Source organism: Natator depressus, chromosome 9 (assembly GCF_965152275.1).
Source record: "Natator depressus isolate rNatDep1 chromosome 9, rNatDep2.hap1, whole genome shotgun sequence".
Classification (NCBI taxonomy): domain Eukaryota; kingdom Metazoa; phylum Chordata; order Testudines; family Cheloniidae; genus Natator; species Natator depressus.
Genome location: NC_134242.1, coordinates 9,687,055 through 9,703,538, shown reverse-complemented (window position 1 = coordinate 9,703,538; position 16,484 = coordinate 9,687,055). Strand labels below are relative to the sequence as shown.

Genomic DNA, 16,484 nt, shown 5'->3' with positions numbered 1-16,484 from the left:
TCAAACCATCCATCTGCCACACTAAATGTCCAAAATAAGTTGTATTCTGCCTAAATCTCTAATCAAACGCTGAAACCTACACAAAAGATCTGTGACAAATACAGTCATCATGCAATACTGCACATTATTGTGTTGGACTAAAGTGGTAGGCAGGACTACATTACTCCTGCCTCAGCACAACTGGACTAGATGATCTCTCAAGGTCCCTTCCATCCCTACATTTCTATTATAGTAATTTGGAACTTCAGGGTAGCAGCAGGGATAGAACTCAGATCTTCCTTCACAGAGAACCTTTTTCTATTTTAATCAATGACAAAGCTCTCCTTGACTTTAACGGGAGCTGGATCAGGTCCCAAAAGCCCAGGCTTTTACTACTTAAAATAATTCTCTTTTAACTGTTTGCAGTAAAGAGCGTTGGAGCAAGTCCCTCATCCTACAAATACGTATGTGCGTATGGTTAAACATGTAAGTGTTTGGAGGCTCGGGGCTGAATACTGTATTTAATTTTCACAATTAGAAGTTCTATTTTTAATAGAACAAAATAGAGATTTCATGGAGAACATTACATTTTATGAAAATGTGTTAATATCCACTTTTAATCAAACAGTAATTTTTTTTTAAACAGGCTTCTATAAATGTTTCAGTACAGATTAAGATGACGAACCAGTCAAACTCTCCACTGCATTACAATACTTTATACCATGTAGTACAACAAAAAGGAGACGCAGGCCTAAAGACTTTCAATTTGCCTTTAAACATCCGATGAAGTAAGCTGTAGCTCATGAAAGCTTATGCTCAAATAAATCTGTCAGTCTCTAAGGTGCCACAAGTACTCCTTTTCTTTTTGCGAATACAGACTAACACGGCTGCTACTCTGAAACCTTTTAAACATTGCTATTTTAGTTTGAATAATTCCCAGAATTCTGCAAAACACACACATTTAATAAAAAAAAAAAAATCAAACACACAAGCTGGCATTTCTACTCCAGCAAAGCCGAATGTTTTATTTTGCCGCAGCACATTGTATAGATGTAACTTTCTCTTTTCTCCATTTAACTTCTGGTCCCCTGCTTCTTTCCCTCTTCCCCATGGTTTGCTCCCTGTAGGTTGCTATACTTTGCCTAACTGCTTCCTCTGCTTTTGGCCAGCTCCTTCCCAGCTTTATTACTTATGGTATTGTAGTGTTTAAGAGCCCTAGTAGTGGACACGGACCCCATTGTGTAGGCCCTGTACAAACATAGCACAAAAACACAGTCCCTGCCCCAGACTATACAATTAAGTTTGAGAGAGCGGACAACAGCTGGATGCATGGGCGGGGGGGAGTACATGGAAACAATTTGTTTGTGAGCGTGCATCTGATGAAGTGAGCTGTAGCTCACGAAAGCTCATGCTCAAATAAACTGGTTAGTCTCTAAGGTGCCACAAGTACTCCTTTTCTTTTTTCTTTTTACGAATACAGACTAACACGGCTGTTACTCTGAAACCTGTCATGGAAACAATGAGACAGTTTCGGTCAGCATGATAAGCAGTGGCCTCAGCACAGCACCTGCTTACTTCTTGTTGAGGGTTTTGTAGGCATCACCCCAAAGGGGGTTTTGAAGCAAGAGGAGTTGATTTTTCAAGACGTTGAAAGGGAGCGTGAGGGGCAGCACAAAAGTACTGGTTTGAACATGTTCCTCAGCAACCCCTGTTCCTCCCCCAGCATCCCCCACTCCAGCTTTTCCCTCCCCCTCCTCAGCTTCAGCTCCCGCCACCTTCTTCTGGACCAACTTCCCCGCCCCCGCCCCCGCCTTTCTTCAGGCCCCGCCCCTCGCTCTGTGTTGCTGCTCCCTCGTCATTTCCTGGAGGCGGGGCGGACCGCCGGGAGAACCTGCCGCGGTGACCACAGCGGCTCTTTGATGGCGGCTGTCGGGTGGCCGCGGCCCCGCCGGCTCCGGGTGCTGGGCGGGCTGCGCCGCGCCTAAGGAGGCGCCGCGTCTCTGCGCCATGGGGAGGCGGAGCAGCGGCGGGCGGCTGCACTGAGGCGGCGGGACCGAGCGGCACTTTCGAGGGGAGACCCCACTCCGGGACCTGCCAGGCCGGGGGGATGTTACGGTGGATCCGCCAGCAGCTGGTAGGTTCTGGGCCGGCCGGAGCGAGAGGGGCCGAGCAGCGCTAGGCCTCGCCCGGGGCGGCGGAGGGGAGCGGCCGTAGGGCGAGGGGGGCCGCCCCGCCCACTGGTAGGCGGCGGGGGCGGCCGCCTTTTGCCCTCACCTCAGAGCCGCCCCTGAGGGCGGAACTTTCCCGCCTCGCCCCTCCACCAGCCCCCCCCCCCCACTTGCCCCGTGTGCCTGGACCCCCGCCGGGCCTCCAGGGCGGCTGGCCCGCGGGGAGCCTCACCTCGGGTCCCGCAATCCCGAGTTCCGTCTGAAGCGCGCCCGGCCCGAGCCCTTCCGCCCCAAGCGGGGCCGCGCTCAATCCAGGCGTCTCCCGCGGCGAGTGAGGGTGACTTGAGGCAGGGCTGAAGTAGTCCGGGACTCTCGCTCCTCAGCCTGTCTTACAGCGAAGGAAGTCAGAGGCGGGCTCCCCCTCCCACCATGGCAGGCGTGGTGCAGTTTGACGGTGGTTAAGGAAACGAGCGAGTCTTTCCTCCTGAATGCGGGATGTGTATAAAATAGGGCTCAGAGGCGTGAAATGTGGCAGGGCGGCTGAAATCGGGGTGGATTTTTGTTTTGTCTTGAATAAGATATGTTCCTGCAGCTGTTATCTTTTTTTGGGGGGGGGGGGGAGGGGAGCGGGGATGTTCACACTCTTTAGAGAAGAATGACAATGTTCATTTTCAAAAAAAGAAAAGGAGGACTTGTGGCACCGTAGAGACTAACAAATTTATTTGAGCATAAGCTTTCGTGAGCTACAGCTCACTTCACTGGATGCAAAGTGAATACTTCACTGGATGCAAAGTACGAATACGGACTAACACGGCTGCTGCTCTGAAAAATGTCATTTTCAGTGGCTGGACAAATTCTGGGACTCTCCTTTCCTAGCACAAAACCTTTTGAGTCTTCTCTTTTGAATCCTTGCCTGTCCCAGTTCTCAATACATGGGCTCTTAGAAGCTGAGATAACTGAATGAATAAGATTTTAAACCTGATTGGTAACCTAACATAAAACAAAATCTTCCATTTTAAGTCAGACACTCTTGATTAAAAACTGCCTTATGACAGACTAGTGTAGAGAGACTCCTTCAAATGAGCAAGAGTTGGTATGCCTGTTGCACAGTACTCTGATAGGAACACAAGGCAACTGTACAGTAACGCACACATTCTCTGCCAGTTCAGAAATAAACATAAATTTGATGTTTGCTGTCTCCCTTTAAATCATTTGTCAATAAAATGTCAGCAGCCCTTGAATGCCTTCCAATTCATAATGCAAAGTGAAATGCACACTCCCAATTAAAGAAATGTTTTTCGAGTGTCCTGTGGATAGATGCTTCTATTATTTTTAAACACTTATTTATTTCATTGCACTTATCTTATGGATGGCATGCTTTATACAACATGTTAGTGTGGCTAGAGCTTCTCTTATTATTTATTCTAGTTTGTTTAATTGCAAGCTGTCGCTTTTTTATGATGTAAAGAAAAACAACGCCAAGACTGTCTTGTTTGTGGACATCATTTGCTTTTTTTGAACTAGTTGATAGTCATGAAGAGACCTATATTTTAGATTATTTCTGATTTAATTATTTGAAGCATAGAGCAGCCAGTGACACTATGATTGCCAGTTTTGACTGTTTTTATTGCTTTGGTGTGATGCTGAAGTTTTATGTCCCTGGAAATTAATTGTTTTATCTCAGTTCTGGCTATACGCACTTTTTTGTTTTATTGCATCCACACACAAAAGGTTTGCTAGTCTCTTTGTCTCATCAAGAATGAAGACTTCGATGTAGTGCAGTTGTCTTTCATGTTTACTGTGAAGATGGGATTACTGTAGAGCCTGCCTGTAAATAGGTTGGGTTTTTTTTAAAATGTCTAGTCTTTCACAAAAAGAAAAAAGAAAAGGAGTACTTGTGGCACCTTAGAGACTAACCAGTTTATTTGAGCATGAGCTTTCGTGAGCTACAGCTCACTTCATCGGATGCATAGCATATCGTGGAAACTGCAGAAGACATTATATACACACAGAGACCATGAAACAAAACTTCCTCCCACCCCACTCTCCTGCTGGTAAAGTGATCTTCAAGTAGGGCCATTTCCAGCACAAATCCAGGTTTTCTCACCCTTCCCCCCCCCCCCCCCCCCACATACAAACTCACTCTCCTGCTGGTAATAGCCCATCCCTCTTTGAAACCTCTCTTTATAATGCGCATGATAATCAAGGTGGGTCATTTCCAGCACTAATCCAGGTTTTCTCACCACCACCACCACCCCCCCACACACACCCCCCTCCAAAAACTACACACACAAACTCACTCTCCTGCTGGCAATAGCTCATCTTACAATGTGCACAGCAATAATCCAAGTTTAACCAGAACGTCTTGGGGGGGGTTTTGTAGGAAAAAAACAAGGGGAGATAGGCTACCTTGCATAATGACTTAGCCACTCCCAGTCTCTATTCAAGCCCAAATTAATAGTATCCAATTTGCAAATGAATTCCAATTCAGCAGTTTCTCGCTGGAGTCTGGATTTGAAGTTTTTTTGCTTTAAGATAGCGACCCTCATGTCTGTGATTGCGTGACCAGAGAGATTGAAGTGTTCTCCCACTGGTTTATGAATGTTATAATTCTTAACATCTGATTTGTGTCCATTTATTCTTTTACGTAGAGACTGTCCAGTTTGACCAATGTACATGGCAGAGGGGCATTGCTGGCACATGATGGCATATATCACATTGGTGGATGTGCAGGTGAACGAGCCTCTGATAGTGTGGCTGATGTTGTTAGGCCCTGTGATGGTGTTCCCTGAATAGATATGTGGGCACAGTTGGCAACGGGCTTTGTTGCAAGGATAGGTTCCTGGGTTAGTGGTTCTGTTGTGTGGTATGTGGTTGTTGGTGAGTATTCGCTTCAGGTTGGGGGGCTGTCTGTAGGCAAGGACTGGCCTGTCTCCCAAGATTTGTGAGAGTGTTGGGTCATCCTTCAGGATAGGTTGTAGATCCTTAATAATGCGTTGGAGGGGTTTTAGTTGGGGGCTGAAGGTGACGGCTAGTGGCGTTCTGTTATTTTCTTTGTTAGGCCTGTCCTGTAGTAGGTGACTTCTGGGAATTCTTCTGGCTCTATCAATCTGTTTCTTCACTTCCGCAGGTGGGTATTGTAGTTGTAAGAATGCTTGATAGAGATCTTGTAGGTGTTTGTCTCTGTCTGAGGGGTTGGAGCAAATGCGGTTGTATCGCAGAGCTTGGCTGTAGACAATGGATCGTGTGGTGTGGTCAGGGTGAAAGCTGGAGGCATGTAGGTAGGAATAGCGGTCAGTAGGTTTCCGGTATAGGGTGGTGTTTATGTGACCATCGTTTATTAGCACTGTAGTGTCCAGGAAGTGGATCTCTTGTGTGGACTGGACCAGGCTGAGGTTGATGGTGGGATGGAAATTGTTGAAATCATGGTGGAATTCCTCAAGGGCTTCTTTTCCATGGGTCCAGATGATGAAGATGTCATCAATATAGCGCAAGTAAAGTAGGGGCGTTAGGGGACGAGAGCTGAGGAAGCGTTGTTCTAAATCAGCCATAAAAATGTTGGCACACTGTGGGGCCATGCGGGTACCCATAGCAGTGCTGCTGATCTGAAGGTATACATTGTCCCCAAATGTAAAATAGTTATGGGTAAGGACAAAGTCACAAAGTTCAGCCACCAGGTTAGCCGTGACATTATCGGGGATAGTGTTCTTGATGGCTTGTAGTCCATCTTTGTGTGGAATGTTGGTGTAGAGGGCTTCTACATCCATAGTGGCCAGGATGGTGTTATCAGGAAGATCACCAATGGATTGTAGTTTCCTCAGGAAGTCAGTGGTGTCTCGAAGGTAGCTGGGAGTGCTGGTAGCGTAGGGCCTGAGGAGTGAGTCTACATAGCCGGACAATCCTGCTGTCAGGGTGCCAATGCCTGAGATGATGGGGCGCCCAGGATTTCCAGGTTTATGGATCTTGGGTAGTAGATAGAATATCCCAGGTCGGGGTTCCAGGGGTGTGTCTGTGCGGATTTGATCTTGTGCTTTTTCAGGAAGTTTCTTGAGCAAATGCTGTAGATGCTTTTGGTAACTCTCAGTGGGATCAGAGGGTAATGGCTTGTAGAAAGTGGTTTCGGAGAGCTGCCGAGCAGCCTCTTGTTCATATTCCGACCTATTCATGATGACAACAGCACCTCCTTTGTCAGCCTTTTTGATTATGATGTCAGAGTTGTTTCTGAGGCTGTGGATGGCATTGTGTTCTGCACGGCTGAGGTTATGGGGCAAGTGATGCTGCTTTTCCACAATTTCAGCCCGTGCACGTCGGCGGAAGCACTCTATGTAGAAGTCCAGTCTGCTGTTTCGACCTTCAGGAGGAGTCCACCTAGAATCCTTCTTTTTGTAATGTTGGTAGGCAGGCCTCTGTGGATCATTATGTTGTTCAGAGGTATTTTGGAAATATTCCTTGAGTCGGAGACGTCGAAAATAGGATTCTAGGTCACCACAGAACTGTATCATGTTCGAGGGGGTGGAGGGGCAGAAGGAGAGACCCCGAGATAGGACAGCTGCTTCTGCTGGGCTGAGAGTATAGTTGGATAGGTTAACAATATTGCTGGGTGGGTTTAGGGAACCATTGTTGTGGCCCCTTGTAGCCTGTAGTAGTTTAGAAAGTTTAGTGTCCTTTTTCTTTTGTAGAGAAGTAAAGTGTGCGTTGTAAATGGCTTGTCTAGTTTTAGTAAAATCCAGCCACGAGGAAGTTTGTGTGGAAGGTTGGTTTTTTAGGAGAGTATTCACAGTAAGTGTACCTTGAAATAGTATAATCAGTTCTGGATATTAATATATAAGATATGGTTTTCTTTGTTCAAGTGCACTGTAATACTGAGCAGTTCTTTAAAGATTTTTAGTCTTGGAGTAGAAAGGTAAATTGTGTCATAGTCTGCATGCTCAAGATCCAGTAGATTTAAGGTAACTGCTTAAAGTGTGGCTAAAAAGTGACTTTATATGCAAAAATTGTAGCGCTATCCTAGATTTTTAATTACTTAACCTGCTGTTTATTTTTAAAGTTAGACATTGGGTTGTCTGAGCCCACAGCTCAGCCACTGCAGGTATCGAACTTCACGTTGCAAGTTGACAATGGCAATTTTCTTAAGAAGGTCCTTAATATTTAAAATACTGTAAACTAAAAAAAAATCAGGTGAATTAAAGGTATTTTTTCAGATTATCTGAAGATGAAGCTGTGATCTCTCATTTCTATAAAAATAATAAATGGCCCATAAGATTCATTTTATTTGTAGTTTTTGTCAATGTTACTATGTCACTGTAAAACTTTATTCTAAAAAGTACAAACATCTATACCACAAAATTCAGCTAAACAGTTATGTTTTAAAGAATGTTCTGAAGAAAAGAAGGGGTGGCTGGTCAAAGTTGCTTTAACAGTGGAGGAAATCAGGAAAAGAGGAATCATGATGCAAGGGGGAAAGGATTGGGTTGAAAAAGGGTGCTAAGAAAGCAAACCTGAATGATGGGAAGGATGAGTCATGTTTTTTTCTTTTGTTTTTAACCTCCGCATGAGGTTTCACAACAACTCCTTACATTGAAATTCAGTATATGCGAGCTGCCAGTCTGCGTTCTCTCACAGCTCGCTCCCTCACTGGTGCCCGTACATACATATTGATGTAACTTTTTAATGTTAATAAAGGTTCAGCAAACAGATGTATTAGAAGAGAACATAGTAGTGCTGAATAGCTGGGGTGAAATAGTGAGAAGGTATTAGGGAAACAGGTGAGCTGCAAGAGAAATAGTTTTGATTGTGCCATGGATGGCATAGAGGTTCAAGGAGAACTGGGGTTATTGTGGGGAGGTAGAGGCAGAATCTAATTTGATGTGGGTAGGAGGAAATATACTTTGTTTTGGCTATCTGCTGCACATGTGTTGGGTGTGGCAATGGGTCTTGAAACAAACTATGCCTGTAGATGGGAAGTTTGGAACCTTGAGTGTCTGAGTGAGCCTTATTTCAGTGAGTGGGAGTACTGAAATAAATATGAAAGAAGAGTATGGAAAATAGCAGGGAAGCAGTGTGGGAATGGGTATCAGTGGGCAGGGCAGATATCCTGCTAAGGCTGCATCTGTCTAGATTTTATGTGAATATAAAGTTAACAGTTTTTGTTTTACTGACAGTCCAGTACTGCCTATTGTTACTGGTGAAATATGCAGAAATAGGATCACCGTAGTACCTGAACACCTGTGTGCACAAGGAAAACAGCAGGAAGACTGGTGTGCCCTGAGATGTAGGAAGGATGGTAGGGGAAATGGGTTACTGATAGAACCTGATTCTTAGCTGAAGAATTAGATAGTAAATTCCTCAGAGTGGTGACTTTGCCTCATTTTTGTCTGTGAAGGTCTATGCAAACCTCTAGTTTTGTACAGCTAAGTCATTGGCCTAGATCTCTCTTGTGTTGGGAGGGCTGTGGAGCCCTCATGACTGGGAAGGCCATAAATAGAAATTAGCAGTAGCTTCTCAGGAGGACTGGATTTGAAGAGACTGAAAATGTAGTGTGTGTTTAAAAAAAAAAAAAAGGGAAGCATATAAAAGAAGCAGGAGAAGCAGCAACTTTAAAAAATGAACACAGTACAATGTATAATAAACTTATTAGCATTCATCACCATGAAGAGAGTAATTGTTCTACTCTGTCCCTCTGGTCTTTCAAGGTGTGTGTATGTATATATATAGTTTTTCATTATGGTGTATGAACATGTATGTTACCTTTCTAATGCACATGAACAACAAGCATGAGGGGGTATAAACAGAATAATTTGCAGAACTATTTTGCAGAAAAGGAGAGAACAATCCAATTTGAAAATACTTTTGTTGTCGAGATGTAATCTAAAACTATTGTTTTAAAATATAGTTTTCCTTCAAGATAATGTTAGTATATTGCTATACAGTATTTCTCACAAGCCTATAAACACTTTACAGAATTGCAAAACTGTACCTATATCTGCATTAATATTTATACATTGTTTTAAATATGTTTTCCAATTAACTAGTCCTATAAGATAACTGTGTTCTTAGAGATAATATTATTGATGAACACAGAGCAAGATAATGTTGGTAAGACTAGAGGTCAGTGTTCAGTGTACACACGTGAATCTGTAATACCAATCACTAAGTTCTGTTCTGTTAGGTACTGTGCTAAATTTCTGCATATTACATTAATAACTCTCTGCGTTGTTAGCCTAATTAGTAAAACTTTAAAAAATGCAGCATCTTCAGTTGTTTTCATTTACATAATGCCAACATGCAACAAGTTGTGAAGTAGGTTTCTAACTAGGTTACGCTACTAGCTGCCAGTTAATGTATATATTGGATGTGTGGGAGAGGAGGTGGATGTGGGACCAGCACAATCAATAGTGATAGGAATGGGGTATGGAGCGTGGAATGTGCTTTTCTATCTTGGAAGCAGCAGCAAAGATGCTGGTGCCCTCACTATATCTAATCTTTTGATTACACACAGAGAGTCGGTGGGTGGATTTGTTGAGGATTGCTTAATTTCATAGGTGCAACCAACTCTGCAGAAAAATACAGCCAGGTTGGTAAAGAGCAGTTAATAGAACACTGCATTAACACAGAATGAAAAGTGTCACTTTGCTTTTAAACAGTAATGATGGTACTTTAAGACAATACATTTTTAAAGTTCTACATACTTCATTTGAAATGCTAGTGTTCTGGAGTGAAATGTGTCAAATTCGAAAGCAGTTTAGTTAGTAATAATTTATAATATATTAAACAAAGCGTTGTAGTTCAAATCTTGCATATCTTTGAGTATTTAGATGTGAAAAATCAGACAGGTAGCCTGTCAGAAATTACTCTGATTTTGGTGTAACTGGCTAAAAGATTTTTTTTAAGAGTATGTGAATAATTTGAGTATTTCCCATTGGGTTATTCAGTAGATGCTATGAGCCTGCAACTGTTTCCTTTCTGGCAGGCTCTAGAATTGCCTATTCTTTGGTTTATATGTGATTGACCACTCTGTTGCATCTAAGTGAAGCATAAATATAAGTTTGTCATCTAGGATACTTGTTTCTCTTTTACCCAAAAGTGAATAGAAGATCTACCCAAGCATATAGGTGCAGTATGCGGAGTCAGATTCCTAATAAATGTATATTAATTGGTTTCGGAGTAACAGCCGTGTTAGTCTGTATTCGCAAAAAGAAAAGGAGTACTTGTGGCACCTTAGAGACTAACCAATTTATTTGAGCATAAGCTTTTGTGAGCTACAGCTCACTTCATCGGATTGACTTTCCACAGTATGCATCCGATGAAGTGAGCTGTAGCTCACAAAAGCTTATGCTCAAATAAATTGGTTAGTCTCTAAGGTGCCACAAGTACTCCTTTTCTTTTTGTATATTAATTATGTTCCAAGACCAGGTCTACATTGTAAATGTACATCAGTATAACTGTGTTGCTCAGGGGTGTGAAAAATCCACATGCCTGAGTGATGCAGTTATACCGACCTACCCCCACTGTAGATAGTGCTAAGTCGACAGGAGGGCTTCTCCTATCAACATAGCTACTGCCTCTCACGGAAATAGATTAACTATGCTGATGGGGAGAAGCTTTCCCGTCTGCACAGTAGCATCTTCACTGAAGTGCTACGTTGTAGATCTGCCCTAAGATGTTCTTAATCATGATTTTGAACTAAAAATGTGGTTGAGAGAGGATGCCCTAGGACAGGAGTGGGCAAACGATGGCCTGCGGGCCACATCTGGCCCACCAATAGATTTAATCCGGCCCTCAAACTCTCGCTGGGGAGCGGGGTATGGGGCTTGTCCCGCTCCTGTGGGCCAGCCGGGAAGCAGAGTCAGCAGATGCTCTGCGCCACTACCAGAAGCAGCGGCATGGCCCCTCTCTGGCTCCTATGTTTAGGGGCAGCCAGAGGGCTTTGCACGCTGCCCCCTCCCCAAGCGCCATCCCAGCAGCTCCCATTGGCCGCAGTTCCCAGCCAATGGGAGCTGCAGGGGCGGTGCCGGCGGACGGGGCAGCGCATAGAGCCGCCTGGCTGCGCCTCCGCACAGGACCCAGAGTGGGGATACAATGCTACTTCCGGGAGCTGCTTGAGGTAAGCACCTCCGGGAGCCTGCACCCCAACTTCTTGCCCCAGCGCTGATCCCTCTCCTGCCCTCCAAACCCCTCGATCCCAACCCAGAACACCTTTCCGCACCCCAAACCCCCATCCCCAGTCCCACCCCAGAGCCTGGAGCCCCAGCCCAGAGCTCCCTCCTGCATCCTGAACTCCTCATTTCTGGCTCCACCCCAGAACCCGCACCCCCACCCAGAGCCCTCACCCCCCTCTTCACCCCAACCCCAGTTTAGTGAGCATTTATGGCCTGCCATACAATTTCCATACCCAAATGTGTCCCTCGGGCCAAAAAGTTTTCCCACCCCTGCCATAGGACATAGCCAAGGATATAGCCATCATGTTGCCAATTTGGAGTTAACTGTCTAGTTTTGAAAAGAAAACCCTGTTTTAAAAAACAAAAACCTTCCAAAAAAGCAACCAGGAATATTATTTTCCATGATATTTCTTCTTTGTGGTATGCCTGAGATTAACTGGTGCATATCAGGCATTTATAAGGCATGGGATGTCTTATTCAATAATTATATTATGCTTGTCTCTATACAGCGAAGTACTACTGTAGTTCGCCTGATCCAGTCTGGATGAACAAGGTATCATGAAGCTGTGGCTTTGAATATAAAGTTGTAGAAATGTTAATCCATTTATAGCAAGGCTTTCTGTTTTTCAGGGTTCGTTAATTTAGTTTTTCAGGTTTATTTTTCACAATTTTGAGTTTTATGTAGAAGTCCAAAAATTAGGGGGCTTGGGGGCTTTGTCTTTGTGTATAGTGTAATGAGTAATCTCTTTTTCTAATGTTCTCTCATGCACTTTAATGTAGTACTGTTTCAAACAGCGCTATACTGAAGTGTACAAGGTAGGGTTGCCAACTTTCTAATCACACAAAACTGAACACCCTTACGCCGTCCCTGCCCCTTCTCCGAGGCCCCACGCACTGCATCCCCCCTCCCTCTGCTTGCTTGCTGTCCCCCACCCTCACTCACTTTCACCAGTCTGCAGCAGGGGGTTGGGGTGCGGGAGGGGGTGAGAGCTCCGGCTGGGGGAGGCGGTGCGGCGCAAGCTCTGGGGACAAGGAGTTTGGGGTGCAGGAGGGCTCTCCAGGCTGGGGCTGAGGGGTTTGGCGTGCAGGAGGGGGTTCAGGGCTGGGGTTGGGGTGAGGGAGGAGGTGTGGGCTCTGGAATGGGGCAGGGATGCAGGAAGGGTGTGGGTGCAGGGAGGGAGTTTGGGTGCAGGAGGGCAGCTCAGGACTAGGGCAGGGGTTGGGGTGTGGAAGGGGGTTTGGAGTGTGGGCTCTGGATGCAGGTGGTGCTTACCTCAGGTGGCTCCTGGTCTGCGGGCCTAAGGCAGGCTCCCTACCTACCCTGGCTCTGCATGCTGCCCGCAGACGCCGCCCCTGCAATTCCCATGGGCTGCGGTTCCCAGCCAGTGGGAGCTGCAGACCAGCGATTGGGGCGGGGGCAGCATGTGGAGCCCCCGTGGGCACCCTTGCGCCTAGGAGCTGGACATGCCAGTCGCTTCTGGAGCCAGGGTCGGCAGGAAGCCTACCTTAGCCCAGCTGCACCACCGACCGGATTTTTAGCGCTGACCGGAGTCACCAGGATCCCTTTTTGACCGGGCATTCTGGTTAAAAATTGGACACCTGGCAAACCTACTAGGGAGCCTTCAGTGCTTACCAGCAGTTTCTACATGGACAAATTAATGCACAACACATCAGTGTGTTGTAGAAATCACACCCCCATAATCCACATTGCTGCTCTATGTAGAGACAAACCTTTAGATCAGTTGTTTTCAACCTTTTTTCATTTATGGACCACTAAAAAATTTCAGATGGAGGGGCAGACCCCTTCGGAAATCTTAGACATAGTCTGTGGAACAAAGATTGAAAACCACTGCCTTAGATACAAGTCACTATTTCTGCTGTTTTTCCGGTGTTTGTTGGATAAACACCAATTTAATTTTTATTAAATCAGGGGTGTTTTATCAGTGTTTATTGGTTTTATAAATATTTATAACTATTTATAACTGTGTGTGGCCTGATTTGGCCATAATGCTATTTGGGCAGTGTTTATGCATGTTTGTTTTAATAAGTCATTGCAATGTGAGTAGCTGAAAAGAATGGCAAACTTGTGATACTTTCATTAAACTGCCCTGCAAGAAGTCCTTTTGAAAAGCCCTGTCGAGTGAGAGAAGCTCTCTGGATCTCTTTGCTAGCTGCTGTTCTGTGGAGTTCTTGAGCTTCTCATGCTATTATATTCTTCCACTATTCAAATGAATTAAAAAAAAAAAAAATCTACCTAGGAGCAGATCCAGGGAAGACGCTGAGAGCTACCTGGACTCTAAATTTTCGCAAGCAATAATCCAAGAGTACCAGCATGCTGCAGTTGGCAAAGTATCTTCTTCCTGTGTCCAGCAAACCTGAATATTATCATGCACTGACAATGCATTTGACACTGTGCAAGACATGAATCAAGACAGTACCTGCCCTAGTGGGCTTACCTAGAAAATGGACAAAATTTATGGAGCAATCCTTAGGAATAAGTCAGTGTTGTGTGTTTTTTAAAATATAATTAAAAATTAATAATTTTCCTTTAGTACTGCCAGACTTAGATATTGTAACACATTCCATACTTTTGAGAATGGGAGTTGCAGGGTGATTGAAGACTCTTTTCATATTGGTAATTGACATTCCTAGCAGGCTAGTCCAAACTATGAGTTTTATATTTTTCTCCTAGCAGACGGAAAACCCCTAAACCTTCGTGACATCGTTCCTTGAAAAGGGTGCTGTAATATACGTCTACGCTTTATTTCCTATATCCCTACATGGGGAGGAGATTATTTTTTTTCCCCTACCACCTGTACTGTTTAGTTATCTAATTTAATTTTAGTAGACTTCTTCATCTAGCATCTCAATTTAGGGATTATTACTTGGTTCTAAATTTTAGTTGCTGCTTAGCAAAGGTTTTCTTAATATATCATTAAATGGGCTTTCATCTAGTACCATACATACAACGAGCAAAGCCTGACTGGCTGGTAGGAGATAGAAGGGGGGGGGGGGAATCTATGTGTTGGACTCTATTTAGACTTTTTGAGTAGGGTGGAAGGAGTTATGAGGTAATTCACATTTTTTTGTACAACCGTAGCAAGTTGACTAGCATTTGGCCATATTGCCTGTTTTGGCACTAAAGGCCTTTCATAGTAGTTTCATTTTGTCACTAAGTAATTTCACTGCTTTTATTTTTTATACATTGTTCTTGTTTTTCTGTATTGTAGTGTAAGTGCTATATTTTGAACTAAAACATTATTACTAAGGATTCTTAATTTCTGAAGTCATCAACAAAATGTCTGATTGCTCAGGTTTCAGAGTGGTAGCCGTGTTAGTCTGTATCAGCAAAAACAACGAGGAGTCCTTGTGGCACTTTAGAGACTAACAAATTTATTTGGGCATAAGCGGCTTCTTTGCATTGCCTGAGCAATGCAAAAGTGGAAGAATCTTGCCACCCCTGCTTAGCTGAGTATTCCCTTGGCTCAGCTTCACCAATTCATAGCTGGTATATGATCCCTCACAGATTATAGTGTTGTAAGTTAGAGCAGCTTCTCAGCTCCTCTAACTTGTGTTGGGACACAGGCATCATGAGAATCAGGGGGCTATAACCAATGCGAACAGTTTCCCTCATGGATCTCCACACAGGAGAGAATCTCGCCCTGTGTCTTTGAATGGGCACATTCTGTCACCCAATGAATATGTTGTCTTTTAATCATGTTACAAAAGTTGAACTTGCTGAGTATTTTCTCCTTCTAATTTCTCTTTTATTGTCTGTTTTAACTGCTGGCCAGGGTTTTTTTCAGTACAGTGTGTTCCAGAAGCATGTAGCAATGGTCCTATATTCAACCAGCTGTCTGCTCCACAGAGAAACATCAGTTGCCTGCCTCATATATGACTTGTATCCCATTTCATAAAACTCTAAATTTTAAATTGACTTGCAGAACAGTGTGATTTTTTGATGAGATTATTGTTAAAGAAGAGTTTCAAAACTGAGATTGGAGATTCTGGATAGGGTTTGGCATTTTAATTATATACTTTGGGTTTGTTTTTTTCCACTTGTATCTTGTCTCATCTTTTGCTCTAGTCATGAGCCTCTTCTAAACATCAATCTCTAATTGTGTCAAACTTTTTTGGTTTTGATTTTTGTGACTTAAATGATGGATACTTAAACCAGTGACTAGTAGACTGTGACCATTACATAGATTGCGTGGCTCTATGCGCAAGACTCCTGCATTAACCCAATCCTATCAACTAGGTGTCCACTCTAAGTTTATATTATAATGTTGTTGGCTAAAGTGTTCACCAAAAATGTTACTCTGATAAAAATGAAGAATTTCTTGTACATTCTGGCCGATGCACAAAATACCAGTAAAATAAGTTACAGTAAATGGTTGTTCTACTATGTAAATTTGCTTACAAGGGAGGAGCTAGTTTTCAGTTTTGTAGAGCTTGAATAATTTAAGGTAGTGCCAGTACATGATTTTAAATCAGATTTGCAACTAACTTCCAGAACTTGGAGAGACTTGTTATTGTTGCATCTGCAGTTTCCAGTAAGTTTTAATTTTAAAACTTAGCTTTAATAGATTATTTAAGAGTACCCAGCCTGGGGCGGGGGAAAAGCACCCTCTTAATAAGTCAAAATATTTGAACCACAGATCAGTTTTTAATAGGTTTCTGTTACTGTTATAACGTATTTCTAGTGATTAATCGTATGGGGTAGTGCCAGAAGGCCTCAATCTGGATCAGGGTTCCAGTGTCCTAGGTGAGTACAATCATGTAGAAACACATAGGCAGCATCAGACATGTTAGACGCTTCATAGTCAAGTTACAGGACAATGTGTTTGTCACAAGGAGCTTAGTCTAAACAGATTACTTGTAGATGAGAGATGCAATATAATAAAAACCAAGTTAATTTGTTAAGCTTATCAGTTTTTTCTTTTGTTTTTGAGGATCTCTTTGGTGAAACATTGTTTTTTTCTTTTTTGAAAGGAGTCCTAGGGATTAGAGGCTTCATGGAAGAATGATTTTTAAGGTGGGACTTGAAGGAGAAGGTGGAGACACAATGCACTGGCCTATTTTGCCTGGATGACAGGCTTTAAATAGAAGCTAAATTCTTGAGGGTCCCTGAAAAAAGAGTAGTTGAAGTCCCTACACCTAATCATGTGAGGTTCGAACA

The 16,484-nt window shown here is 43.6% G+C and overlaps 1 protein-coding gene and 1 long non-coding RNA gene across 5 annotated transcripts in view; one reads left to right on the top strand and one right to left on the bottom strand.

Annotated features, from left to right (window-relative positions):
- Nucleotides 1–2,476, bottom strand: part of LOC141993816 (uncharacterized) — a 111,436-nt gene extending 108,960 nt beyond the window's left edge. The window contains exon 1 of the long non-coding RNA XR_012640951.1: nucleotides 2,380–2,476. This is a non-coding gene — a long non-coding RNA (uncharacterized LOC141993816). The remainder of the gene's footprint in view (nucleotides 1–2,379) is intronic.
- Nucleotides 1,891–16,484, top strand: part of ATP11B (ATPase phospholipid transporting 11B (putative)) — a 119,803-nt gene continuing 105,209 nt past the window's right edge. For 2 of the 4 annotated variants that reach the window (XM_074963491.1, XM_074963492.1), the window contains exon 1: nucleotides 1,922–2,113. In XM_074963491.1, coding sequence (XP_074819592.1) covers nucleotides 2,087–2,113 — 27 coding nt within the window. In that variant the 5' untranslated portion in view covers nucleotides 1,922–2,086. Of the gene's footprint in view, nucleotides 2,114–16,484 lie in introns of all 4 variants that reach the window. The other 2 variants (XM_074963495.1, XM_074963494.1) reach the window with 2 other exon arrangements.